The sequence below is a fragment of the Panthera onca genome, chromosome A1, assembly GCF_046562875.1.
Source record: "Panthera onca isolate mPanOnc1 chromosome A1, mPanOnc1 haplotype 2, whole genome shotgun sequence".
In the NCBI taxonomy this organism is placed as follows: domain Eukaryota; kingdom Metazoa; phylum Chordata; class Mammalia; order Carnivora; family Felidae; genus Panthera; species Panthera onca.
This window is the reverse complement of record NC_138339.1, coordinates 229,278,102-229,305,886: the sequence shown is the minus strand read 5'-3', so window position 1 is coordinate 229,305,886 and position 27,785 is coordinate 229,278,102. Positions and strand designations below refer to the sequence as shown.

At 40.1% G+C, this 27,785-nt stretch overlaps 1 protein-coding gene across 11 annotated transcripts in view; it reads left to right on the top strand.

Annotated features, from left to right (window-relative positions):
* FRY (FRY microtubule binding protein) overlaps window positions 1-27,785 on the top strand; it is a 443,455-nt gene that overhangs the window by 360,924 nt on the left and 54,746 nt on the right. For all 11 annotated transcript variants that reach the window (XM_060637419.3, XM_060637417.3, XM_060637413.3 and 8 more), the window contains 13 exons: window positions 181-349; window positions 1,601-1,691; window positions 7,272-7,354; window positions 12,498-12,648; window positions 13,196-13,299; window positions 14,061-14,246; window positions 16,440-16,638; window positions 18,111-18,232; window positions 22,252-22,439; window positions 23,736-23,830; window positions 25,074-25,681; window positions 26,733-26,830; window positions 27,220-27,390. In XM_060637419.3, the coding sequence (XP_060493402.1) occupies window positions 181-349; window positions 1,601-1,691; window positions 7,272-7,354; window positions 12,498-12,648; window positions 13,196-13,299; window positions 14,061-14,246; window positions 16,440-16,638; window positions 18,111-18,232; window positions 22,252-22,439; window positions 23,736-23,830; window positions 25,074-25,681; window positions 26,733-26,830; window positions 27,220-27,390 (2,265 nt within the window). The remainder of the gene's footprint in view (window positions 1-180; window positions 350-1,600; window positions 1,692-7,271; window positions 7,355-12,497; window positions 12,649-13,195; window positions 13,300-14,060; window positions 14,247-16,439; window positions 16,639-18,110; window positions 18,233-22,251; window positions 22,440-23,735; window positions 23,831-25,073; window positions 25,682-26,732; window positions 26,831-27,219; window positions 27,391-27,785) is intronic.

Sequence of the window (27,785 nt, the reverse complement as noted above, 5' to 3'; positions counted from 1 at the left end):
GCGTGTGAAGGGAGGCGAATTTTAATCCAGACTCTCCGATTCGTGCCGGGAGACCATGAAGCTCAGCTATCGGGACGGTAGCTCTGGGGATGATGCTTTCGTGGAAGGGAACAGCTTACAGTCTAGCATTCTTGCGGGCGAGGCTCGGGAAAACATCCTGTGTCCCATGTTTCTTCTCAGATCAAAAAGGTGGCCATATACTTGTGCCGTAACAACACCATTCAAACCATGGAAGAGCTTCTCTTTGAGCTGCAACAGACGGAGCCCGTGAATCCCATCGTCCAGCACTGTGACAACCCGCCGTTCTACCGCTTTGCGGCCAGCAGCAAGGCCTCTGCGGCAGCCTCTGGTAGGGGAAGGGCAGCTGGGTGGACATCTTGTCTTGGATCCCTGGATTTTCCTCTACCCGGAACACTGAATGGAAAGGAGAGAGAGAGAGTGTGTGTGTGTGTGTGTATTGCTTTTTCTTATTCCTGTTTAAACTTTCATTTAAGAGATGGCTTAAGAATAGCTGAGACTCCTGGGGTGCCTGGGTGGCTCAGTCGGTTAAGCATCTGACTTCAGCTCAGATCATGATCTCATGGCTCATGAGTTCAAACCCCACGTTGGGCTCTGTGCTGACAGCTCAGAACCTGGAGCCTGCTTCAGATTCTGGGTCTCCCTCTCTCTCTGCCCTCTCATGCTCTGTCTCCCTCTGTCTCTCAAAAATAAATAAATGTTAAAAAAAAAAAAAGTGGTTTTTTTTTTGTTTTTTTTTTTTTTTTTAAAGAATAGCTGAGACTCCTAAGAGCATCGTGAGTTTAATGAAATCCATTTGTAAGGATGACCATCAGTCAGGGACTTGGTAAGCCACAGAGCTTTGCACTTCAGACTGATCCCAGGCAGGGCACAGCAGTCCCTTGGGAATCTCATTTCTGGACCTTCCTTCTTATGTCTGTGGAATTTTCTTGGCCAATAATCTCCCAGGATTAGCTCAAATGCTCCCTCAACAGTATTATCACTTCTAATAAATTGGCTTCTCAGCCTCATTTTATGAAACAGATAACACCCTCCTCAAGTTCCTTGAAGCCGGCTTCCCTTTGATTTTCCTAATATCATAACTGCCTTCAAATCTCTCTCGTCCCTTGGTCTCTTATGCCCTCTGTTTGCCCTGCACCTGCTGCCAGAATGTGTTCTCACTGAGAAGCAGTAGCCCAGGGATCAGAAACTCTAGGTACTTGGACTTGCTTCACTAACGTTAGTTTAATAACTCCCGGCCCCAGAAATGTGAAAGCAGCCAACAGCAGGGCCAGCCGCTATAAATAAGCTCATTACCTAAGTGGTCAGGAAGAAAGGGTTTCAAGAATGTTGTAGCCTCACTTTATCGGAGAGCTAAGGAATTTGGTTTGACTGTAACAGATGTCTGGGATTCTCCCATTTCAGTGGTGTGGGCTTGGAAGGTTGTTTAGAATGTCTGAGATTGTACAGAAGATGTAAGGAATCTTTCAAACATGAGATTTTATAGGAAATCCTGCACTATAATTACTTGAGACCTGGGCTCAACCCTCCCCCCACCACATTTCTTTTCCCCTAAGTGTCTTTCTTCTAATCCTACCTGCAGGAACCACCTCCAGCAGCAACACAGTGGTGGCCGGCCAGGACAGTTTCCCAGATGCCGAGGAGAGCAAGATATTGAAAGAATCGGATGAGAGGTTGGTGCACAAATTTGGCTTAAGATAGTATAACTTTCAGCAACAGTCTATACAAAAGCATCTGTAAGAGTTTGTTGTGTTTCATAAATCACACACACGCGCACACACACACACACACACAAATTCTTCTTTGCCTTTAGAAACACAAACTGACTCAAATTCTGCTCTGATATCTCTAAAGATAATGATTTCTCCCTGAGAAAAGCCAGAGAAGACAAAGATTAAGAGGGATGTCATTCTGCTGGCTGAATCCCACTTACTGCAGGGCTTACTGCAAACCACTGGTTGTTCTGCTAGTGGGCACAGACCATCTGGAATTAGAGGGAATTTCCACGTGAAATTTTCAAATCTGATTGGGGAATGATTGCTTAGAGATTGAGCAGTTGTCTTGAGGCGAGTCTTATAAAACATCATCATTTTTATTTCACCTTTACATTGTCACATTTGGCTAGCCAACAACAGCGCCTTTTCCTGCTAGAAGAAGCCTCTATTCCCTTTACATTAACTCTTTAATGATATTTCTCTTGCCCCTTTACCGTGCCTAGAAGCTACTCATAAATTCATAAAATCTGCATCACTATTTCCTGTGGTTAATTGTGAGGAGCAGAGAAACAAAAAGAAATAAAAAGGACTCAAATTAAAAAATAAAAATTAGGATGATTCTCATGGTGTTGAAAACTCCTCAGCCTGGGCCTTTTCTAGTGAAAACTACCAGGGAGCCCTTTCACTTAAGAAATTAGTAACAAGGAAGAGACGCTCACAAATTCAGGTTGGAGATAATTTAATAGATCAGATAATGAAAATAATCCACTTAGCCCATAATGCTTTCAGATGCTTCATGATGGTCCTCAGGATTTCATCCTGTGCACAAGAATACAGCGGGGGCGGGGCGCCTGGGTGGTTCAGTCAGTTGAGCAACTGACTTCCTCTCAGGTCATGATGTCACGGTCTGTGAGTTCAAGCCCCGGGTCGGGCTCTGTGCTGACAGCTAGGAGCCTGGAGCCTGCTTCAGATTTGTGTCTCCCTCTCCCTCTGCACCCCTGCTCGCACCCTGTCTCTGTTTCTCAAAAAATAAATAAACGTTAAAAAACAATTTTAAAGAAAGAATACAGCAGGGGCTGCAGGTGGAAGACGATGACCTAAGACTGACTGCGTCTGGAGTTCTGAAGGCTCATTTCCATTTCAGTCCTCCTCAGTTTCCTCAGTATGTTCATGACTGGGTTGCTGCACTGCCTTCAGGCAGATGCTTATCCATATAAGCTTTGCTTCAGGCTAAACGCCCAAACCCAGTGGCTCATGATCATAGACCTCATCCTTTACAGATCTCTAATATAAGCCTTTCTTTCTTTCTTTCTTTCTTTCTTTCTTTCTTTCTCAGAAGTAAGTAAAGGTTTTCATACTCCATACATTAGTGACAATACGAGATTATTAATTAACACGTTTTTAATCTATATTTGTTAGTACCTTCTTTGGAAAACTTCCTCATGGTAAATAATCACATTATCTCTCTAAAGAGATTTCTACTTTCTAGTTGGAGTGTAACATTCTTTATCATTTATCGTCTAGACTGAATTTTCCGTCTTAATTTTATTTAGGGTGGAAAGGTGATGCATGTCTATCAACATCTAACTACAGAAGCCCCTTTGGATTCCTGAGTGTCCTGCCCAAGTTTTTAGTGGTGGCCCTTGAAATTAAGCTAGTCATCTCTGTAATGTTGAGACCAGGCAACACCTCTAATAGAAGCTTTCTCTTTAGGTCTTGCTTTCCTCCTCCCACACTGTATCTCTGTTGGCCATTAGAAAGCCTGATGTAGTTAGGTACCCACACTTTTTATATGTATTCATATATATCTACTTTTTTCCTAATGCTGTATCTATTCATGTATAGATTTATTGATCATTTTTATATATAGTCATATATATGTGATCATACATGTATGAATATTTTCTCCCAAAGGCCACCACCATTCCACTGATCATATAATACTCCACCTGCACTATTTCTCTAATGCATTCTCTCTTTTCCATGAAAATAGACTGTGCCCTCAGCCTAAAATGTCTCATTTCTCTTCTCTTGTCTACTTATTACCTTTCCTTCCTTGTCGACCCTGTCATGCTGATTTATGGGTACTTGTACACATGCTTGTCTCAACCACTTGATTTTAATTCTTGGAAAACAGAGACCATATATCTCTTATACACATTGCTATCCTCATTGATTAGACTACTGTGTTGCACATAGTGGGTATTTTTTAATGTTTAGTCGGTATGTGAATGAAAACTGGAGAAATCTCACAGCCCCAAAGATAAGCTGTCCAAACTCCATTTAGCCCCTCTTTCTGCCTCCCTCTTCCTAACCCCATTACAGAAGACAATTACTTACCCTTTTCTTCATAGTCCTTGTAGACAAAGAGTCTATAGACATAATTGCTCAGAAATACTGACCAAGGTGCTGTGTTACCCAACCCCTGGGGGTCCTAGTCACCAAAATACATTATTGGGATCCAGGGGGCCCCACGGAGTTCTGCAAAGAAACAGGCCTGACGCCATGTTTTTTACAGGTAGATTAGTGGTCCTTTGATGTCTTGCAGAAATACTTAATACTATTATTGTACTAACAAAAAGTTCAGATAGGTTATGGTACCGTTAACGCAAGGGCAATAGAATAAGAGCCAAGCTAAGAAGAGAGTAAGATAGTTGTGTCAAAAGTCCTCATGAAGGACAAATACTGAAAGCTAATACTAACCTAACCTTGAGTTCTTCAATAGCCAAAGTAAAAAAGAAAAGTACGGTGAATTTTATAACTTTCAGTGTGTAAAAATAAGCAAAAATGATTCATTGGAAGCTACTAACAGAAACTACCCTAAATTCAAAGGAGGATTTTATCATGTAGGTGTTTTTTTTAATCAAACAACAAAGTGAAAATATATTTTTATTAAAATTGCTGTTCATAGCAGTTTGTCAAATACGCAGAACCAAACTCCATAAGTATTTTCAATGCATCAACCCTTAATAAAAGCTTATTTTTTAAATTTGTACTTCCATGAGGGGCGCCTGGGTGGCTCAGTCGGTTAAGCGTCCAACTTGGGCTCAGGTCACGATCTCACAGTCCGTGAGTTCCAGGCCCACGTCAGGCTCTGTGCTGACAGCTCAGAGCCTGGAACCTGCATCAGATTCTGTGTCTCCCTCTTTCTCTGCCCCTCCTCTGCTCGTCCTCTCTCTCTCTGTCTCTCAAAAATAAATAAACAAAAAAAAAATTTTTTTTAAATGTGCTTTAAAAAAAAAAATTGTAGTTCCATGAAAGGGTTTTTCATAGAGAACCAAAGCAATAAACCTCAAAATGCATAAATTTCCGATGATCTGTGTTGATACAGGGATAGAGATTAATAATCTACCAAAAATTACCTAAGTATTAATTTGAGCTAAGTCAGCAGAATAAAAATTTAGAAAAATATTTTGTCCTTTTAGTTTTTCTTTTATCGGAGCTATATTCATGATATATTTCTTAAGACATGTACCTTTGACATTAAAGGGCCATTTGGTCTACTTAATCCTTCAAATTCCTCTAAAGCCAGGACCCAAAATTATTTTCTTTAAGCCAGGAAAGCAAAGGAAAATAACAGATTTTACACTTAGGAGCCAGTTTTTACTTTTTATTTTTTTATTTTTTATTCATTTATTTTTTTTTTTTCTTGTCAAGCTAATGCTTTGCTGCAGTATGGTTTTGGTCTCCTCCAGAGTAAGAACAATCTGGAAGGGGCTTGCTGCTCTTGTTCACCTCAGCTTCAAAACGTCTGCCCAACTCTCCTTTAGATGTATCTCAAAGGGAAAGAGAAGGATTGTCATCCATTCTATAATTCTTCCTGCCCGGTCCCCCCAGAGCATGAATATAAAACCAACATATACCATATATAGTTCTTGAGCTCTCTGTCCCGTGGAAATCTCCAGATGTGGAATTTTTTCATTACTCTGCTTTTGTTCTTTGCTGAATGAGATCTGGACTCTGCATACACCATTTTTAATGTTGCATTTATCAGCACAAATGTGATTAAAGAACACCTTTGGAAGGTAATAGGCTTGTCACTTTACTCATCTTGTAAGTTCGGTCTGATGTAGACAGACTGAGCAGATGTCCTAGATGTTCTGTTTTATGGATTCACAAAGCAATAGCCCAATAGCTATGACAATAATGTTTGAAATACAGAGTTACTGGGGGAAAGATGACTGTCAGAAATCTGCTGCATACATTTAAGAAGTGCATAAAAGCAGAGTCATTACTGTCTGTTACATTACTGTGTTCAGTAAATCTAAATCACTGATGCAACGTTCTGAGGTTATATACCCGGGACAAGGCAGGCATCTAAACGGAACATCCAGTACTTTTTGCTAAAGCATGTTCTTTTTCTCCATACACTGGAGGATAGCAATAGCCCTGAATTTCCCAGTGTTTTAGAGGGAAATAAAGCACTGATCTGTGGTCAATTAAGGCAGAACACCCAGTCAGTAATGAAGGAGAACACACCTGCTGTGGTTTGAATTTTCCAGATATTTTTAGATGGACTTAATTCTTTGCTTTGGCAGCATATATATTAAGTAGATAAAACCTGTTTATGTCATTTTATATAAAATAAATATAGACATAACATTTTATCAACACTGCTCCTCAGCCACACTCTTGCCCCACATTATAGGCCTTTGGATAATAAAAACGCTATTGATTTGAAAGCCTTTGGTGGCCTGAAGAGAGAAGGAATTCTAGAAATTCAAGGTAGAAATATAATAATTAATACCTTGATGGTCAGATGTCTCACGGCTTGGGAAACATTCTTGCATTATTTCTTTTGATTCCCACAACAATTCCAGTGAAATAAAGGGTGAACTGTTTATTTTTCCTTTTTGGCAGGTGTGGAAATAGGATCCCTAAGGAGATACGGGACCTGGCCAAGGCCACAGAGCTAGTGAGGGAGAGCTCAGTACTAAAATCACCTGTTCTCCTGCTCAGAGGCAGTATGACACTAGAAGCATCCTTCTACTGCCGCCTTCCTGTGGTTGACACTTGACAAGTTGTATAACCCTACCCACCCTATTTCCTCACCAGGGACCTTTTCCTGAAAACCTTCACATCATTTTAAGGGATACTGTAAAGCTGACGAAGCCCAAGATTTGTTATGAAACCATTTTTGTATATTTCCAATTCTATCTACATTGACCTAATTAATCAGCAATTACGTATTGACCACCTACCACGTGCCAAGCAACCATGTGAACAAGAGGTTCCTATTATTCAGTGCCATTGCTATTTTCTTTCTAACCAAATGCTATCTCCTAGTTCAATTCAGATATTAGCCTGAAAATATTGATCTCATCGAGACTTGAACCTGTGCTCCTGAGCAAGAGTGACTACTGGCCCTCTCGAGAAAAACAAAATGTTTGGGGTACAATTTTTCCAGGATTTCTTTAGGAAAAGCATCATTGGAACTTACTGCCAAAAACTCAACCACTAAATAATAGTATGTGTTTACGAGTAACAGCACATACACACACGTGTCAGTATTTCTGATGGTTGTTCTTGTATTTGAAGGTTTAGTAACGTCATCAGAGCCCACACCCGCCTAGAGTCAAGATACAGCAATAGCTCTGGAGGATCATATGATGAAGATAAAAGTAAGTACCAGCAGGATGTGGGGTTTCAGACGGAATGCATGTATTTCGAGAGCAGAAAATGAGTGTTTTGATTTTTCTTGTTCTAATGACTAAAAAGGGACCCATAAATATTAAGTAACCATGTGATCCGACTGTGCAGGTTAAGCATAGAGTCAGCATCTTAAAGTAAAAACAAACTCCACAGTGGGCAACTCAAAATCAGAAAACCTCAAATTACAGCCCAAATCTGTACTTTTATATTCCTGGCGTTTTTTCCTTGGTGATGCATCTGGGGAAAGGCTAGTAAGAAATTGTCCATTTGAGAACAAATGTCGCAGCTCAATTTTTCAACCTATCTTAGAGCATTTGACCTTTAAGCTCTGTGCGTCAGCTCACCCAGGGGAGATCGGTTTTCACCGTGAGCCTCTCAATGGCATAGTCTCAGTAGCCAAGTGAAAATTACTAACCTGGGAGATATAATTGTCACAGGAATTTCTTCGTACCCTGAGAAGGTGGGGAAAACCAAAAAGGTCAATGCATTCATTTATTTTGTTTAAGCCCTGAACAGCTTCTGTGGGTACGGAGCAGGTAAAGGGTATCATTTGGTCACAATTTACAGAAATTCTGGAACCAAAGAACACTTCCTGTGACATTTCAGTATGGTGAGGGAATCAGTAAACTGTCTGATGGGATTTATTTGTCTCTTTTGGTGGAAATTGTAAATGTGGTGGTATTTCATGAATTACGTTCATTTTTTAAGTCACTTCATAGGACCTTTGTAGCTGTTGTTTTGATTTGTTTTGTTTCTATGGAAAATGTGCCAACTGGGTAAGAGCTAAGTAATTCCAATGACAGAATATTTCAGCTGTCCTTACTCTGCTTCTTAATGCACAGACAGGCAATTCTCCAGCATTGAAAATACCAATGGAAGGGATGTCTAAAATCCATATATAGTTACCATCCTCTAACTTAGGTTAAGTTTCAGCTATGTCCCTATAAAACTGCTTATTGAGGTAAGATAAAGCTGTTTGTATTTTCACCTCTTCCTGTGTCCCATCAGGGGACTGTACCATCCAAACACTGGATATTTGCATCTCCCAAGCACCGACCATCAGTTTTAGATGGGCCTAGATTTTACAGAGGAGGAGAGTAGTAGTTGAGAAATGGAGAGTTGTTGGTACAAGAAAAGTCTGGTTGCTGTGAGATATTTCAAATTTGAGGACAAAAAAATTGCATCATAAAAAGGTGAAGCAGTCAAATCCTGACCCCCCTCCCTCAGAATGTGCCAAGCCTAACAAAACCTAACACTCCATGACTGTGGATTTATGTTGCTCAATTTTTGGTGCATTAGTAAGACCCAACAGTCGCTTTCTGAGGCGAATCCTGACCTTGCCCCCAGAAACTCCCTTCCCTGACATCCCAGAAGTGGGCGGTGTCCAAGCACCTGCCCTTGTGGGGAGCCTCCGTCTTCAGAGTAGAAAGACACCCCCTCCACCCACTCTGCTAACCGGTTAGTCAGGAATATTACTCTTTGGCAGTTGATTCCTTTAAAGTGTGCCTCTTTGCTCTGGCTCCTGGACATAGAATTTGATAGAATCACTATAATAAAGAAAGAATTATTTTGAAAATACGTAAATAGTGAATTTCAGAGGATAATTATAATAATAATTATGTCATTATATAAACTCAGACCACTGGCTTTAGGGACAAAAAGAAAAAGTAATGGAAGTATTTGTGAAGGGAAAAACAAAACCATTGTGAATAGTTGTAAAGGGTTAAAAAGAAGTCTAATGTTATCGTTATGGCATCTACCTCACCTAGAAATGTTTTTTTATAGATTTGTTTTGCCTACATGAACAGCATTTTAATGGGAAAATTTTGGCACAGAATTTGAATTCATTTGAGTCATGTGTCAATAATATGCTTTACATGATTACGGTTATTGACCAAAGAAGTTCCAATTCATGGCATGTTGTTACGGAACTGAGAGCTTATATTTTAAATTACTCATTATAAGAGAAAATGAAATGAAGTTACTCAAACATATCCTCCCTTATCACAGAAAGTCCAGAACATATTAAGTTCCTTTTCCAAGTGTTTAAGTAATAGACCTTGACTCTGGCTGTCTGGAGGGTAGCACCACATCTAATAGGGGACAAATACCCTTAGGACTTTGGTAACTGGGTTCTCCCTGATGTATTTTTGGTTCCAGCTACACAATGAGGGATATAGCCTATGCTACAAGAAAAACAAAGATTGGTAGGCTCAATTCGAAAACCTTGTGGCCAGCCATCTGGTATATGTTAAGGGTGATTATTTTCTCCCTGAATTCCTGGAAGGATTAGTAGAGATAGGAAGGGTAAGGAGAAATCAGGTGAGACCTACTGGCCTGAGGCTTCATAATCTGGGTTTACCCAGATGGAAAGACCATGTGCAGCCTCTTAAAAGTATTTTCTATTAAAAACAAAAACAAAAACAGACAAACTATACTACCTTGAGTAAAATGGACCAGAAAACTGATTTAGACCTAGATCTATAAAGATCTTCCTAGTAATATTATGTAAGCTGTTTTAGAGCTACTTAAAATACCTGGATTATTTTCCAAGGCCATATGTTAGTGTATGTGTCTCCATAATAAGGCTACATCTAGTTAGGCTGGATAGCAGCTGAGTCCTAGTGGTTTAGACCTGACCGTAGAAAACCAGTTTCAGGCCAACTTACTCCTAATCCAACCACCAAAAATCCAACACATTTTTGCTGATGGGCTGTGTACCTGAGAACATCATTGAAACAAAGAAAATTATGTCCTTTCCTAACAGAAATATCACAAGTTTCTTTTTTCTTAATTCTTTGGTAGTCTCCCCATTTTTGTTCTCCTTTTAAGTTTCATTATAGAGTAGCTGATTACTTAGGAGTACATTTTGCAACCAGCTTATCCTGGATGGTTTTTCAAGATGTTAATTTGCTGAAAGTGAAACATCCTGTAGGTAGTTTACCCGGAGTCTGAGATGAGATGAGGAACTGTCACACCCGCTTTACATTTTTTTCTGGACTAAAACTGTTGTGGCCTAGCTCCATGGCATAGAATTTATAGGGTTCCAGTTGCTCGATTTTTGGTGCGTTAATAAGACCCAACGGTCGCTTTCTGAGGTGAATCCTGGCCTTGCCCTGGAAACTCCCTTCCCTGCCATCCCAGAAGGGGGCTGTGTCCGAGCACCTGCCCTTGTGGGGAGCCTCAGTCTTCACAGTAGGAAGACACCCCGTCCATCCGCTCTGCTAACTGGTAAGCCCAGCCTTCAACAGGGGACCAGCAGCCTTGAATCTGTGACCTCTCACTGCCTTTCAAGAGTGCAGCCAAGAAAAACTTTATTTGGGAGAAATTGCCTAAAGCTGATCTAATACATCGTTCTTCTTGGATACGCCACAGCTCTCCAGATTGAGCCAGCTTGTCTGAAGCCATGTACCTGGCTCATATCACGTGACCCCGGGAGGAAACGTCGTCTTTGAATGCCACCGGCCTCTATGGAGAGCATTATAAAAAAAGAGCGCCATCATGAGTCTGGCTAGAGGCTTATCAATTTTGTTGACCTCCTAGAAGAACCTGCTCTGGGTTTCGTTGATATGTTCTATTATTGGTTTGTTTGGGTTTTTAGTTGCTGTATCATTTATTTCTGCTCTCATTTTTATTATTTCCTTCATTCTGCTGGATTTGTGTTTTGTTCGTTCTTTTTCTAGCTCCTTTGGGTATGAGGGTAGGTTGTTTTGAAACTTGTTGCTGTGCTTACTTTAAAGATATTGTTGAGGAAGTTCATTCATTCAAAAAATACTTGTTGATTCCCTGCCACATGTCAGATACTGTTCGCGGAACTAGGGAAACAGCAGCGAACAAAAGAACGTGTCCGCTGTCGTGCAGCTTGTTTGAGAGTCGGAGGAGGCAGTCAGTGCTGGGGAATGGGTGATCTGTGCCAGAAAGGAAAATTAAAGCAGGGTGAGAGGCGGAGGGGATGTCAAATGATTGGGGATTTCCTGGAAATCCTCTGCAATAAATTGATGCTTGGGCGAAGGCTTGTGTGAAGTGGAGGAGAGAACCACGTGGCTCTCCAGGACAGCTCTGCAACCAAAAGGAAAGCTAGAGGTGAAGTCCCTGAAGCTGGGTGGTGCCGAGCGTGATCACAGAACAGCAAGAAAGCCCAAATGACTGGCGTGGCGTGGGCAAGGGTGCTGGTGGTGGGAGATGAGCCAAGGGAGAAACAGCAGGAAGACCGTGTAAGGCCTTAAAGGCCACGGTGTAGAGTTTGGACTTCATTCTGAGTGGAGAGGGGAGCCACTGGAGAGTGTGAAGCAGAGAGAAAGACCTGAATGAACTCCTGTTTTAAAATGACTGCTCTGGCTTCTCTGTGGAAAAACAGACTGTAGCGGGGCCAGGACAGAAGCAGGGAAACAGTAGGGAAGCCATTGCAGTAACCATGTGAGAGAACATAGTGCCTTACCCTGGCAGTGATGGAGATGGTGAAAAGTGGACCTATTCTGGATATGTTTTGAAGGTACAGCTCACTGAATATGATGCCAAGTTACCTAACCTCTATTTCCCTTCTGTCAAGTAGGGGTAAGAGGTACCCATTACTGGGCTATTAATTATTAATATAATGTACAACGCATGGAAAAGTGCCTGGTACAAAGTAGGTATTCCCTGTGTTAGCTCCTAATGTACTTATTTTTATTATTACTATTATCCTCATCATGATTATCATGATTATGGGTTGGATGCGAGATGTAAGAGAAACGTCACAGATAGCTCTAAGGCTCCTGTCCTGAGCAAACTGGAAACGTGGAATTGGATTTTACTGCAATGGGGAAGACTGGAGAAAGCCCAAGTTCTCACAGTGATGAGAATGATTTAATGTTTTCTTTTTGCATGTCTGTATTTTCCATTGATCTGTAGTGCGTAATTGTACATTAGATTATCAAAACATAAAGGGACTAAAAAATCTAATCAAGTAATTCTAACCCATTGATCCTATAATTCATACTCACCAGATGGGATGGCTAGAGAGTTATTTTTACTAGCCTAAATTTGTAAGATTCTTTCTACAAACACCAAATAGGGAAAACAAAAATCATCACTCCCTAAAAGTAATGCACGCTTGTCTTTCTCACCCTATAGATGACCCGATTTCTCCGTATACGGGCTGGCTGTTGACTATTACAGAGACCAAACAGCCACAGCCCTTACCCATGCCTTGTACTGGAGGATGCTGGGCCCCCCTGGTTGACTACCTCCCAGAGACTATCACTCCCCGGGGACCCCTCCACAGGTAAGTAGCATCTGTGGGTAGTGGGAAATGACTGCTTAGATCTGACTGGACTTTTCTTCCCATGAGAAGAGGGAGATCATTCCACATCCTGTCAAATGAAATGACCTTTGAAATCAGAGGGACCACACGTGACTTTAATTGCGGTTCTCAGCACATTTGTAGCGTTTGGTTGACTATCAACCGATGTGCAAAGCTGCCTTGTAACTCAGAAGTTTTTCTTGATGTAATCTGGATGTGGATATGCATTCTGTGATGATTTTTAGATCGTGAGTAACTGGAAAAGAGGGCCCTTTTCTCCTCTTCCTCCCTCAGCTCTTATTACCTAGCAACGAGTAAGACTCCCTATTTTGTGATTAGCTCAGCAAAAGTTTCTTCTTTCTGTGGAATTCTGTGCTTTTTCGGAAAATAAATTCCATTCCCTGGAATAAGCGTCTTGCATAATTCTTCGGCAGGGCTCAAGGGCTGTATTTAATTGTGACTTAATGATCTGTCAGTGTGTTTCCATCCTCTTCAGAAGTTACATTAATTTCACCATGTCATTGATTAGGTGCAATATTGCTGTAATTTTTATGACTGAGATGGTGGTGGATCACAGTGTGAGAGAAGATTGGGCTCTTCATCTACCATTATTACTCCATGCTGTCTTCTTAGGTAAGACTGGATCGAAGAGGAATTCTGGACTATGGGGTCAAAACCCTACAGACACAATCCAGAGAGCTTTCCTTTTACATTGATGTCCTGCTTTCCACAGTTCTGAAATATTTAGTCTCTTCCATTTTTCATCGCTTCTATGTGACATCTGCTCTATAATCTCAGTTGATCGATCATTGCTTAAAATTGCCCTATTTCTGCACTATACAGTGGTACCTCGCTAATGCTATATCTATAAAGATACCCGAAACATATTGGGCCTCTCTGAGGGTCTTTGGCTAGATGTGATCGATTTAAAGCCGTGAGATACTGTCCGCACACAGACAGAAAGAAGACAGAGCGCAGCAGGCCAAGCACTGAGATTTTAAAATAGCCAAATGGTAAAATAAAAATGGGAAGAGGAACAAGCCAGGGAGGCTCAGAAGTTTAGTTAGAGAGCGATGAACAAAATTAGAATCCTTCAGTTAACAGGGAGACCCAGGGAAGAGAACATCCCAGGAAGGAGGAATGCTAACCATGTCAAAAGCTACTGAGAGGTCAAGAAAAGTCCATCTATCAGCATTTTATGAGAACATTTGATTTAAGGAATAAAACATTTTTCCTAAGCCCAACTTCTTTATGTTGGTAACACAAACAATAACAAAGAAAACTGAACATTCTTTCAACATGTTCCTCCTGGGTAACTTGGAATCTTTACTATCCCTGGAATCTAAACGAGCTTAAAACTTGTTTATACTAAGAGATTCCACTTTTTGTTCCAGGTTTGGACCATTACCGGCCTGAAGTCTTTGAACACAGCAAAAAATTGCTTCTTCACCTCTTGATTGCCCTCTCTTGCAACAGCAATTTTCATGCCATTGCTTCTGTGCTCCTGCAGACTCGAGAGATGGGTGAAGCTAAGACTCTAACAGTTCAGCCGGCTTATCAACCCGAGTATCTCTACACAGGTAACAAAAGAAGGAATAGCAGAGACCCTGAGACAGAATCACAAATACGAAGATAACTGAAGGTATCTGTGGAGCCCAAATTAACTTCTCTAACGTGGTCACCACCCCCCTACAACTTTCTGAGTGAGCAAGTAGGAGCACAATAAATATGCCCCATTTCGCTTGGTGTTAACTTGGTTCTCAAAATCCTTCAGTATTGAATATTTTCAAATGTCTGTTTCCTTATTATTACGATCGCTGCTCTCATTAAATATGTTCCTACTGATACATTGACAATTATGTCCTTCGGCCAAGAGCATCAGTCTAAAACACTGAAGGATGGGAATGCCCCAAACAGTGACCACCCCCATCACCTTGAGAGCAGGTCATTGCCAAGGTGCCAGGTGTATCGCTGTGGACCTTCTAGTTCCCCTGAAGGAATTTTCACCCTTTTAGTGACTGCTTTTCCTGGAAAGCACCACGGGTGGAAGTCTACTAAGAACCATGGCTGTTTTGAAACCAAAATGTTCTTTTTAGAAATAAGAACAGAAAGCATTAGATGAGTCATGTTTGAGTCGAAGAAACTACTCTGCTGTGTCCAGCTATTCATGAAAACTTTCCCGAAAGAGTTGACCAGTGGGTTTCATTTAGAATCGGAACATTTAAAATACCTTAAAGTGATAGCGAACTAACATTCCTGAACATTTTGTACGTTGCATTGGCGCTGGATATGGTATGGCACTTCATATGTCACCGTATACTTTATTCATCACCCTGAAGACGATGTGCCTTTTACTTAATACTTGTACTCAGTGCTGTCTTGTCCTTTGACAGACACTGAGATTTTCCTCTGGGAAACAAATACTGCATTACTAAGTCTGAGACATAAGGACTACTGACCTCAGTTTAAGCCCTTTATTTTAAACCAACCTACACTTAATTGAAAAGAACCCATCAACAGCCACTCAGAGACACAAAACTCCTCACTATAGACGTTGAATTAAAAGAATCTGAAGACTTCTGGCTGTCCTAATTCCCCGGGATAAGGATGTATTCCATTAAGCACATGGTCTTAGACTGAGAACATCGCAATGCCCGTTAAGTTGTATATCTCTGAGTGCATCAATTTTGCATTCAATATCCCACTCTTGGGGCATACAGTGGGGATTTACAAAACAAAACACAATGTACCGTAGGCAAGACAAACGGTGGAAGCTAAAATGATTGAATCTGTAGCACACGTGGAATACGAGTACAAAGGGTTTGGAAAATGTCTCCTTTTCATAAACATTTATTAATTCTTACTGAACACCTACTTTCAACTGCGGATGCTCTCAAATCCAAGCTAAAAAAAAAAAAAATCGAAGCTAAAAAAACCTGTGTGCTAGAAATTATTGTCTTTATCTTATTATAATAGGAAAGTTAGCTGCAGAGAAATTATATAAACTCCCTGAGATTGCACAGCAAATGGCAGAGATGATATTCAGGCCCAAGGCTTCTCCTGTTTCAGTGTATCTTCAGACCACCAGAACTATGTACTTTTTGTAATTATCAGGTAGGAGAAAAGGGATGATGGCGTATCTACATTTTCAAACCAGCAACACCCAGGGATGTAGAATGATAATCAAATATGAGGTGGGGAACAAACATAATATTTGTTGATACCGTATTTCTTTGACTACCACGAGACATACTTTATCAAAACATAGCAATATCCACATAATATTCACAGTTGTAAGCACATTTACTCAAAACATAACATCCATTATTAGGTGCTCGTATTCTCAACACTGGTACCATTTCACATATTTAAGTGGTCGAATACCCAAGAATAATTTACTAACAGCACAGTCGGGTCCAGATGTATAGGGGAACTGTCCGTCGGTCTGTGCACATATGCATGTGTGTGCACACAGACGCATGTGCACACGCGCACACACGCATACACCACTTCTTTTGCAGAAAGCATCAATTCAAACACCAGGCTACAAAATAACAGATCGCACTCCTATTACCCAGTACTCTGGTTTACACAGCAGTGCAACTATCCCACAAGCAAGGAAAAACTATCAGTCTGGTTTCATCGTAACCATAGTTGAAATCAAATGTTTCCTCCAAGAGATTCAAATAACTACACCCTCCTGTATGCTCACCTCCTAACCTCAGTAAGCACCCTGCCTAGCACATTCTACCTTGACCTTCTTGTCCCACCAGGTGGCTTTGACTTCCTGAGAGAGGACCAGTCGTCCCCAGTGCCAGACTCGGGGCTAAGCTCCAGTTCCACGTCCTCCAGCATCAGCCTGGGGGGCAGCAGTGGGAACCTCCCGCAGATGACCCAGGAGGTCGAAGACGTGGACACAGCCGCTGAAGCGGATGAGAAGGCGAACAAGCTCATTGAGTTTCTGACGACCAGGTAGTGGGGGCTCAGGGGACACAGGCCTGTTCTTAGGTTGGTCTTTTGGGGAAGTGGCATCGCTTTAGAACTTGACAGATGAAAAGGCGAGCCCGTGATTTTAGCAAAGCCTTCTTTTCTCTTCTAAATTGCATCTGCTGGAGTCTGTGTACAAGGCAGATACTGGCAGAAGTCTGAGATCCCACTGATGGCACAGTTGACAGGCAGGAGGTTTCGTGTAGAAAGACAATGCAGCAGATGGAGACAGGACACGGTAGCGTCCCACGGTGAGGACGACTTTAATCATCTATTAGAGCTGCCGGGATCTGGGGAGTTCTGAGACTTGGCAAAGAACATCCTCTGGAAACCAAATATATTAGCCACGGTCGACCCAGGAGCAGCTGCGGAGGGGACCATTATCTGCTCTTCTCGTCCAGAGCCATTTATAAATGGAAGTCAGAAACAATAGGAAGCATGATGGGAAAGGAAGCAAACTAATAATCAAAATCAAGAAAAGCTGCAAGCAAGCAATCCTGTCTTTTCAGCTCTTCTTCTGGTTCTTCCACTGAACAATTTAGCTTGTAAGGCTTCAGAATGTCTGGCACCCTGAGGTGCAGTATTTGCATCAAGAAAATCATGCTTACCTGGGACTCTATCGGGGGGAGGGCACCCTATCCTTTCTCATTAATGCCAGAAGTCTAGTCTGTATAGTTGTTATCTGATACCCCCATGATCTTTCTTTCTCTCGGGAGTGCATCAATTCATACAAAAAATGAAAAAAGAGCATTTTCTTTCCTCAGTTAATGATTCAGAGTATTTGCAGTTCACAGCTCAATACAGGACTTGATGAACAGGAAGCTAAGGAGGGGGGGCCTAATGGTAACTACATCCAGGATATTTCAGAGACCTGAATGGTCTGTGGGGAAGAAAAGTGTGCTCACCACTCAACACTGTCAGTACCTTGCATTGGGAAGAGTGTTCTTCTGAAATTCTCACCTCTGGCTCCATCCTGTTCTTTCTGTTGAAAACCAAGTAGATAACAGAGGACGCATCTTCGGTTCATTTCTACAGTATTTGGTAGTCTAATGATATGATCCTGATAAAAGCATTATCTCTGCAAATCTAAAATATGCAAATGTCTAAGTCTGTATTTTAATTAACATTTTATATCATTTTATTTGACAAACATGTAGCACCTGTTTTGTATAAACACCGTTCTGGTGAATTGAGAGGTTTTAACTTTGTGAGTAAATTTTGTGAGGTTTTCATTTTGTGAGTAAAACATAAGAAAAAATATGCCTCCGTGAATTAGCTAGATCCATTTTGAGTATGCTCTTAAGCTTTACCAGACTGAAATTTACGCCCACATTAATCACTAAACTTTCAAAATCACATTGCACCTTTGGAGTTACAACTGCATAGGTGGTTTTTAAAATACAAAATGATTATATTTAAGTGGTTATATTTTTAACGTTTTGTATGTTTTGTTTAAGGGCATTTGGTCCACTTTGGTGCCATGAAGACATCACACCCAAAAATCAAAATTCAAAGAGTGCTGAACAGCTTACTAATTTTCTACGTCATGTTGTATCCGTATTTAAAGACTCCAAATCAGGTACTTTATCCAATTTCCCCAAATGCCACTTTCACCATTTTCTGTAATGGAGCATATTCTTCCCATTATAACCACACATTATACATACATACAAACATATATACGCATGCATATGTGTAAATATATGGTTCTATATTTGGCGCCGACAGCAGAATATTCATAGGGGAGCCTTGAAGCTTATTTCAAATGTGCCTAAGTGAATGATTGTTAATGTCCTGTATTTTTGCGTTATGCTCTATCAAATAATTCCCAGAGGTCACTGTTCACCTTGCTGCGTTTACCTCACTCAATTTAAACTACTCCCTCTAATATTAATTTTGTTTCGAGAAGGCCATGACACAACACATGCAGGAAAAGATGTTCAACATCACTGATCATCAGGGAAATGCAAATCAAAACCACAATGAGATATCACTTTACACCTGTCAGAATGGCTAGAATCAAAAAGACAACAGATAACAGTGTCGGCGAGGATGTAGAGAAAGAGGAACCCTCACGCACTGTTGGTGGGGATGTAAATTGGTGCAGCCAATGTGGAAAATGGTACGAAATTTCTCCCCCCAAAATTAAAAATAGAAATATCATATGATACAGTAATTTAGCTACTGGGTATTTACCCAAAGAAAATGAAAACACTAACTTGAAAGGATATATGCACCCCTGTGTTTATTGTAGCATTATTTGCAGTAGCCAAGATACGGAAGTAACTCAAGTGTCCATCCATAGATGAGTGGATAAGGAAGACTGTGTGTGTGTGTGTGTGTGTGTGTGTGTGTGTGCGCGCGCGCATGCATGTGTTTGCATGCGTGCGTGCATGTATATAGTTGTAGATATGTATTCATTCCATATATATTCCATTGATACAATATGTATATTTTATACATAATGGAATATATATAACAATATATAATAATGGACTGTCATACAGCCATAAAAAAGGATTAGATCTTGCCATTTGTGACAACGTGGATGTACCTATAGGCTAGGAAGCTAAGTGAAGTAAGTCAGATTGAAGAAAAAAAATTGCAACATGATTCTACTCATGTGAAATCTAAAAAACAAATGCATTAACAAAAAGCAGAATCGGACCTATAAATAGAACAAACTGAGGGTGGCCAGAGGGAAGGGTGTAGGGAAATGGGCAAAGTGGATGAAGGGGAGAGAGAGATACAGGCTTCCGGTTATGGAAGGAATAAGTCACGGGACTAAAAGGCACAGCATAGGGAATCTAGTCAACGATAGTATGACAGTGTTGTTGTGTTGTATGGTGATAGATGGTAGACACTTGTGGTGAGCGAAACGTACAGGGAAGTCGAAGAGGTCAAATCCCTGTGTTTTACACCTGAAGCTAATGTGACATTGTGTGTCAAGCATACTCAAATTTTGACATTTTACAAAAAAGTGAAGGCAGCCATGAGTAATAAATCTTACTGACTGTATTCAGACTCAACTGTGAAAAACTGCCAGATTTGAAAACTGGTTTAAAAAAGAGTTCTGTGATAAAATGTCTTTGACTTTGAAAGTATTTGCTAATAATTCCTGTGCCGATGATCATTCAATATTCTGAACACACTGTGATTCTTATGTAGATTATAATAACATCAGGATGTTTAAGCCCTTAGCTACATACCATTCAGATTCAACTTGGCCTGGGCTGATCTGTGTGTGAAATTTAAATCTGGTTCCTCAGCGTAAAGCAACAACTACCCCTACCTTTTTTCACACACCAGGCTGACCAAATGAAATACAGCTCGCTGGCTTTCTCAGCTGCTCTGATAATTAGCACATCTCACAGTTTGAAACATTCCAGATTAGCCACATCTCTTCTCATTATCAGAGGGTGCTTTCTAAAAAAGCAAAAAATACTGATAAACTGAAACGAGTTTCTCATTTCAGGAATAGGAGTGACATTTCTTGTTTTGAGCTTGTTTGGGAATGTTTGTGAAATGTCACCACCTCTTATACTGCTATTTCCCTCACTTAGAAGTCACTTGATGGTTGAATATAACCCAAAGGAAGAAATTTACTGTTTGTGTACAAACCCTTAATTGGCTTAAAATCTTTGATTGCATGAAGACGATGAAAATGAGAAAACTCATGAATCCCTGTACTGTTTTCCCAGAGGATGCTTAGAGTCTGAGTCTTTTCACATCTTGCCCCAGACATTTTTACTCACTACGGTTTCTTTATACATCTCTGCTCTCGGCCTGTTTCCACTGCAGCACAATAAAATATGTTCCTGGAAACACTTGTATTAAACAGGGTAGCATAACTGCTACAACACACAACCCCCAAAGCTCAGAGGCTTAACACAGTAGAAGGTTACTTCCGATCACATAACAGTTCAGTATAGAGTTGAACTGTTCAATTTAAAGAGGCTTTAATTTAGATAGCCTCTCTTAAGGACATTGGCATAGTTTGGCAGGCGGCCTTCCACATGGTGCTTCAAAGACCTTCCTTCTGTGGCTCTGATCACCTCAGCTCAGAGGTCCTCAGCCCTCTTCAGCCAGCCAGCAGGTGGAGGAAGAGAGTGAGTGGAGGATTACTCAGGAGGAATTTACACCACACGTGGCTCGAAGGTGGCTTGAACGTGGCTCGAACGTGGCTCGAACGTGGCATCCATGCTTCTTCCCACATTCCACCAGCCAGAACTCAGGCACAAGGCCACACTGCAAGAAAGGCTGGGAAATGTAGGTTTGCTGTGTGACACATTAAATAGCCTTTCTTAAGGACATTGTCATGTCATTGGTGGCACTGTCACCAAGAACATGGTGGGGTGCTATAGTCCTACCAGTATAGTTCTAGCCGTCAGGTCCATTCTGATTTCAATAAGTTTTGTTTGTTGACCGAGGATCTAACACCGCACATAATAAAATTAAGTAGGAAAATGAAACAAAATAAAGGTACAAATTCCATTTTGAAACACGATCCATTCATAAATTGTGAACTGCCTATATGGGTTTAATCCTGTATTTCCTACCTTGAATATGCCTAAGTCATTTTCCAGGGCCCGTTGTTTGCTCTGTAGGAACATTCTCTCATATAATCCAAAGGTCCCTAGGGTCAAACAGCCAGGCAGCAGCTAAGAACAATGACATTAAATGCTCCCTCCTAGTTCACTTTCATGTGACCGTCAAATGTACCACGGAATCCCCTAGATCACAGAGACAGCCAAAATCACTGTTTTCATCTTGTCCTCTGACTTTGTAGTCAGTTTTTCTCCTGCAGAGAGGCACAGCAGAGAGTACAGATCAATGGCCCAGAGTTCAATCATGTGCTTTACCTTACATTTTCACTTCCTTCTGATCAGGTGGTTTCCTGATGACTGAGATTACCTTCATGCTATTGGAAGAACCAATTTCGGGCGAGAGTTGAGATGATGGTTGCCTTCTTGGCAACATCTGCATTTCAATATCTGCATATTCATAGACTATTCTGAAGAGCAAAGACTTTGGTAGAGGCCTTGGTTGTGTTCAGAGTTGATGCGATCCATTAACAGCTTTCCTCTGCACAAGTACTCTGAAAACTAGTTCCTAACAAATTCTCTTAGGAAAAAAGGAGTGAAAGTACTCTATGCAAAAAAGTACTTCAGAAGAACAATGTAGAAAAATGCTAGGGCAATAAACAAGAATACATTTGTGAGTATATTCTGTGTCAGACACTGTACAAAGCATTTTTTAAATCGTCGAATTTTCACAACTCTATGATACAGATACTATTATTCTCCAATTAAAAAAAAGAAAATAGGGTCATAGAGACTACATTTCTTTTCAGAGTCCCAAAACCCCTTGTTCAAAACCAGGATCACCTTGCTGCAAAGCTTCTGACTCTACTACACTATGCCTCTTTAAGGTCTGTTCAAAGTTGTTGTTGTTGTTGTTTTAACTCTAAAATGGCTCATTCTTAAATAAGTACCGCCAGAGGATAGCTCTTTGCAGTTAGCCTGATTTAAACCTATCGATCACCGATGCCCCAGGGTTTTCAGAGTATAGGTTGACCATCTGCCTCTTGGTGCCTAGGTTTCCATCTGGAGCAGCACTTGAGTGAAGTTGCATTGCAGACCGCCCTCGCAAGCTCTTCGAGGCACTATGCTGGTCGGTCCTTTCAGATATTCCGGGCGCTCAAGCAACCTCTGTCAGCACATGCCTTGTCTGACCTTCTCTCCAGGCTGGTGGAGGTGATTGGAGAACATGGAGATGAGATTCAGGTACCACCAAACTCATTCTCCTTCTCTCATGTCAAAGATGAGGACTTAACGACTTTCTTTGAGCCTTCTTTTTCTCGCCAATTATCTCAGCCATGTGGGCATATACAATTTATTTTAAAAATTTCTGGATGTGAACTTTTATATTTACAAAAATCACTTTGGGGTGCCTGGGTGGCTCAGTCTGTTAAATGTGCAGCCCTTGATTTTGGCTCAGGTCATGATCTCACAGTTCATGGAATCCAGCCCCGCATCAGGCTCTGCATGGACAGTGGGGAGCCTGCTTGGGACTCTCTCTCTCCCTGTCTCTCTCTGCCCCTCCCCTGTTAGCACACACACACACTCTCTCTCTCTCAAAATGAATAAATAAACTTAAAAAAATCACTTCAAGGCGCATTGTTCTAGAAATTCAGTGGATATTGTTTTATTGAGCCAACAACTGAAAATCCCGTGGTGACTCCTTGGTTGTTTTTGTTGTTAGTTTTAGTTGACTGGGAATTGGGGAATTATTTGCATTGTTTTTTCCTTTTGCCACCAGCCCCTAGGCTGGCAAAGGACAAAACCAGGATGCTGTTGTGCAGTCTCCCCACCCAGAGAAGAGATCTCCATCATATCTAAGCAGAACACTACCCCTCTCTGTATAACTAACCCTCAGTACACTGAGAAGAGCTGAAGAAGTAATGGAGAGAATAGATGCCACAAGAAGACCCTGTACATAGATCCCAGGCACTGGGGTGCATTACAAGCATCACGAGGGCATTACAAGCTCTGTAGCTTGGGCCAAGCCTTTCTTTCCCTTCTTTTCCATCAGAAAAGTTACTACACCCCAGGAGACTAACACACGTGTGAACTCTAGCCTCTTTTCCTCTTTCTGGACATTAGATTGCTCTTCAAAATGTCACTGATGTACAGACCTTCTCATACCTCAGCTCTTAATTTCTGGCTCAGATACTGACATTCTGTATTTCAAATGTCCACCATTCCCCTCATCAAGGGGCAACGATTGCCACCTTAGCCTTTGCTTCTCCCTGCTGGATTTAAAATGAGATTGACATGTTGAGGATGTCAGAGCTAGGGAAATAAATCTTGGTGATTACCTGCTAACTGCTAAGCCATCTGAATTTCCTAAGTGGCCGTTAAATTTGTTTTTAGACTCGGTAAGTTAAAGTAGCATAGATTGTCTAGCACTCAATGATATTAAAATTAGATTTGAATAAAGTTTGTGTTAATTAAATTTATCTTCAGGAAGGGAACAGTAGTTTTAAGCAGTACAAAATGTTATCTTTGCATGTCTGGCAGGGTTATGTAATGGAAGCACTCCTTACATTGGAAGCTGCTGTGGATAACTTGTCTGACTGCTTGAGGAACAGCGATCTCTTAACGGTATTATCTCGGTGAGAAGCTTAATGACTTTTGAAATCAAATATGCTGGACTTAATATTTGAGACATGCCTGAACCTTGGGCAAAATCCAAAGAACAAATCTAGTTTTTGAACTATGACATTTTCTTTAGTTTAAAAAAAAAAAAGAAATTATAACACATACAGACACATGTTATATAAGTAGTTTTATACATCAGAAAGATAGAGAAGAAATGTTAGTTCTAAATAATGCAAATAGTAATCCTTTCTCATTTTCTTTTTTAAGACTTTGAGTACTTTTTCAAATTTTATATAATAATTATCCTGTTTATTTCATTGTAAACAGAAACCAAAACTACTTATTTTTTTGAATGAATATATATAAAACTCGTCTGAACTATCACTAAAAACAGCTGGGATTAATGTCGATTTTATGTGAATATATTCCTATCTTAGGATCTTCCTTTTTTATTTTTATTCCTTTTGCTCCCGCCAATGTTTAATTACCCATTTCAAATCCTTCACAATTCTGTATTCTGTTTATATAATTGAGCTCATTTTGCTTGAAATTGAGTCAGTGATGTTATCATAAATCACACTGAGCCTTGTTTCACTTTTAAGTTGGACATTTTTTATGGATAGGTAATTTTAGTATGATTACTAACATCATACATATTTTTCTATATAAACCTACAGATTTATCTCAATCAGTAAGAATTTAGCAGGAATGCTGATAAAGAGTTTTATCTTTTCAGCCTGAAATAGGCTTAGAGATAATTTCTCATAGATTTTTTAGAAGTGTAAAAAAATTCCTTTGATGCAGTTACTTTTTTCTTTCTAGATAATATCCTTTCCATTTCTGTTCTCCTTATCAGTCAGTTAATAGAATACTAAACTTTGTACCTATCAGGTACACTTTATTTCTAAATTACTTCTGCCCAAATTCAAACAAAAATATACGTGAAAGATCAGTAAACTTTACCACCAACCCCTCTTGTTTAGCCTTTCAATATGTATAAGTAGGTATTACGTTTTGTTGTGGTTTTGTTGGTAAGGGTTCTCATTGTTTGCTTTTGTTTTTTTCATAGCTTAAGTTTAGGAATAAGGAAATTTATTACTTTAAGTTTTAGAGTATGGGGGGGGGGGGGGTAAAGAATAGATAGTGTTTCCAAAGAATGATTTCCCTCCCTTATAGTTTGTCAGTAGATCTTAAAAGGACTGGCTCTTCACTGAAGCGTGTTGGCTTTCTATTGAACTTTTTTATTTTTATACCCAGCTCTTCATCACCAGATTTAAGCTCTAGCACTAAACTAACAGCAAGCAGAAAGAGCACAGGACAACTAAATGTGAACCCTGGGACAGCCAGTGGCAATACAGCAACCGCAGAACGGAGCCGGCATCAAAGAAGCTTTTCTGTGCCCAAGAAGTTTGGTGTTGTCGACCGATCCTCAGACCCACCCAGGAGTGCCACATTGGACAGAATCCAGGCTTGTACCCAACAAGGCCTCTCCTCAAAAACCAGAAGCTCATCCTCCTTGAAGGACAGCCTCTCAGACCCATCACACATAAACCATCCAACAAACCTATTGGCCACCATCTTTTGGGTCACAGTGGCTTTGATGGAATCTGATTTTGAGTTTGAATACCTAATGGCCTTAAGGCTGTTGAATAGACTACTGGCTCACATGCCACTTGATAAAGCTGAGAACCGAGAAAAACTTGAGAAACTCCAAGGGCAGCTCAAGTGGTCAGACTTCTCAGGGTTGCAGCAGCTACTGCTGAAGGGATTCACCTCCCTCACCACCACTGACCTTACCCTGCAGCTTTTCAGTTTGCTGACACCAGTATCCAAAGTATCCATGGTGGATTCATCCCAAGCCATTGGTAAAGCCAACATCACTCATTCTCTTGCACAGTTCTGATGGTTGTTGTGTTTACGTTTGGTGTAATAAGATAATGGGCTTAGTACATTTAACAATTCTGTTTAGAAATGGTTGTTGGGGAATAGTTTGTCATTTATTCCAAAATTACACATAACGTAAATCTTAAAATTATTTACACTGTAGAAGGCATTTTTAAGGCAATAGCATAAAAGGTACAGAAGTAATGTATATATATTAATACATATTAATATATATTAATATATAATATATAATAATAATATAATAATATATAATAACACATTAATATATTAATATTATTATATATTATAATATATAATATTATAAATATATATTATATAATAATATATATTAATATATATTAATATGTATTAATTATTTCTTCATGCTTTCTAGATCGAATTGCATATACAGTCAGTTTATTCCATTTTTCTTGTACAGATAAGCATTTTTTTCTCTTTTTTCTTAACTCCTAAATCTTTTTCTTCTTAGCCTTTTTCTTCCTCTTGAAAATTCTCTTGATTCCCTCTTGTTTTGAATTAAGCCAAATCGCCAGCCGTATTTTTAATATTATGACATGTGACCCAGACTTCTTTTCATGAAGGTATAGCTTAACACAGTAGTACTAAGCCATTACTTACCATTTTAAAGAGTCTTCTTTTACTGCATTACATGAGCAAGACTTAAATTGGTTGGCTTACATCCTCTCAAACAAGCTTTTCTTAAAATATGCTTTCTGATAAAAGTTTCAAACTAGTGTTTTTGTTTGTCTTAATCTGCTTTTAAAAATCTGTGCCAGTCATCCTGATTCACAAACAGTCCATAGCAAGACAGTCACCGTGTCTCAGAATTACAAATCTACTTCAGTGCCTCCTCTGTAACTGGCGTCATTGTTGTACGTTTTTTCCCTGGATTTTGTGTTCAAAAGACTGCTTTTGCATCCCCTCAGAATAAAATCTGCAATATTCCTTCCCACTGTTAACAGTTAAAATGTACCAAATTCAGCTGTCTCCACTGCATCTTCTCCGATCCAGGGTTTCCACTGAACGTGTTGTGTCTCCTGCCCCAGCTGATTCAGCATTTTGAAAATCCCAATCAGTTCTGCAAGGATATAGCCGAAAGGATTGCGCAGGTATGACTTCTGGTTCCACACTCAAGTGGGTCGATATGGGCCTTCAGGAAGGTCCAACGCGGAACAGCAATTACCCAGAGAGGGAAATGAGTTTCCCAAAACCTGAGAATAATGATTGAGATTGCTAGTAATTGACGTCTCTGAGTAGCTGATGCACATTGTCTTTTGGTTTCATGATCGAGAAGACAGGTGGAAAGAATTTGTGAAAATCATATTAGCTAATTACTGAGATAAGCACTTTTGCAGCTTACCAAAAAAACCAAAATATATACCTATGTGTTTTCCAGATTCCGGAGCAAAATTGCAAACCTATCTTTTGGCACAATTGCTAACACATCTCCCTATTTATCAGGCAACTTTATCCCTAATTGATTCTCTTCTTTTAAAAGGTGTGTTTGGAAGAGAAGAACCCCAAACTTTCCAATCTTGCGCATGTCATGACCCTTTATAAGACACACAGCTACACGAGGGACTGTGCCACATGGGTCAACGTGGTCTGCCGATACCTTCATGAAGCATATGCTGACATCACCTTGAATATGGTGACCTACCTGGCAGAGGTAAACTCTTCATTAGGGACAAACCTATTATCGTTTCCATGGCTAAAATATTTATATGGAATGGATAATAATCTCTTAATTTCATTTACTGAGTGCCTATTATATATTATCATAGATGCTATATGGAATCTTTTTAAATCTTCACAGCAAGCCACTGATGTAGATTCTATTATAACAAAGAATCTGAGGCCCAACCAGGTTAAATAATCTGCCATATGTTTAAAGCCAGCCTTTGAACTGAGGTATAACCCACCTCAAAAGCTTAAAATCCTTCTTTTTACTACAGTAATACGTGTCAGAACATTCCAAAAATGGAGAAATGTTATCTTAATTACCCCAGGTGTTCATATGTTATTTAAGGAGTTACTATGTGGCTTGATATATTTAATGGTTGT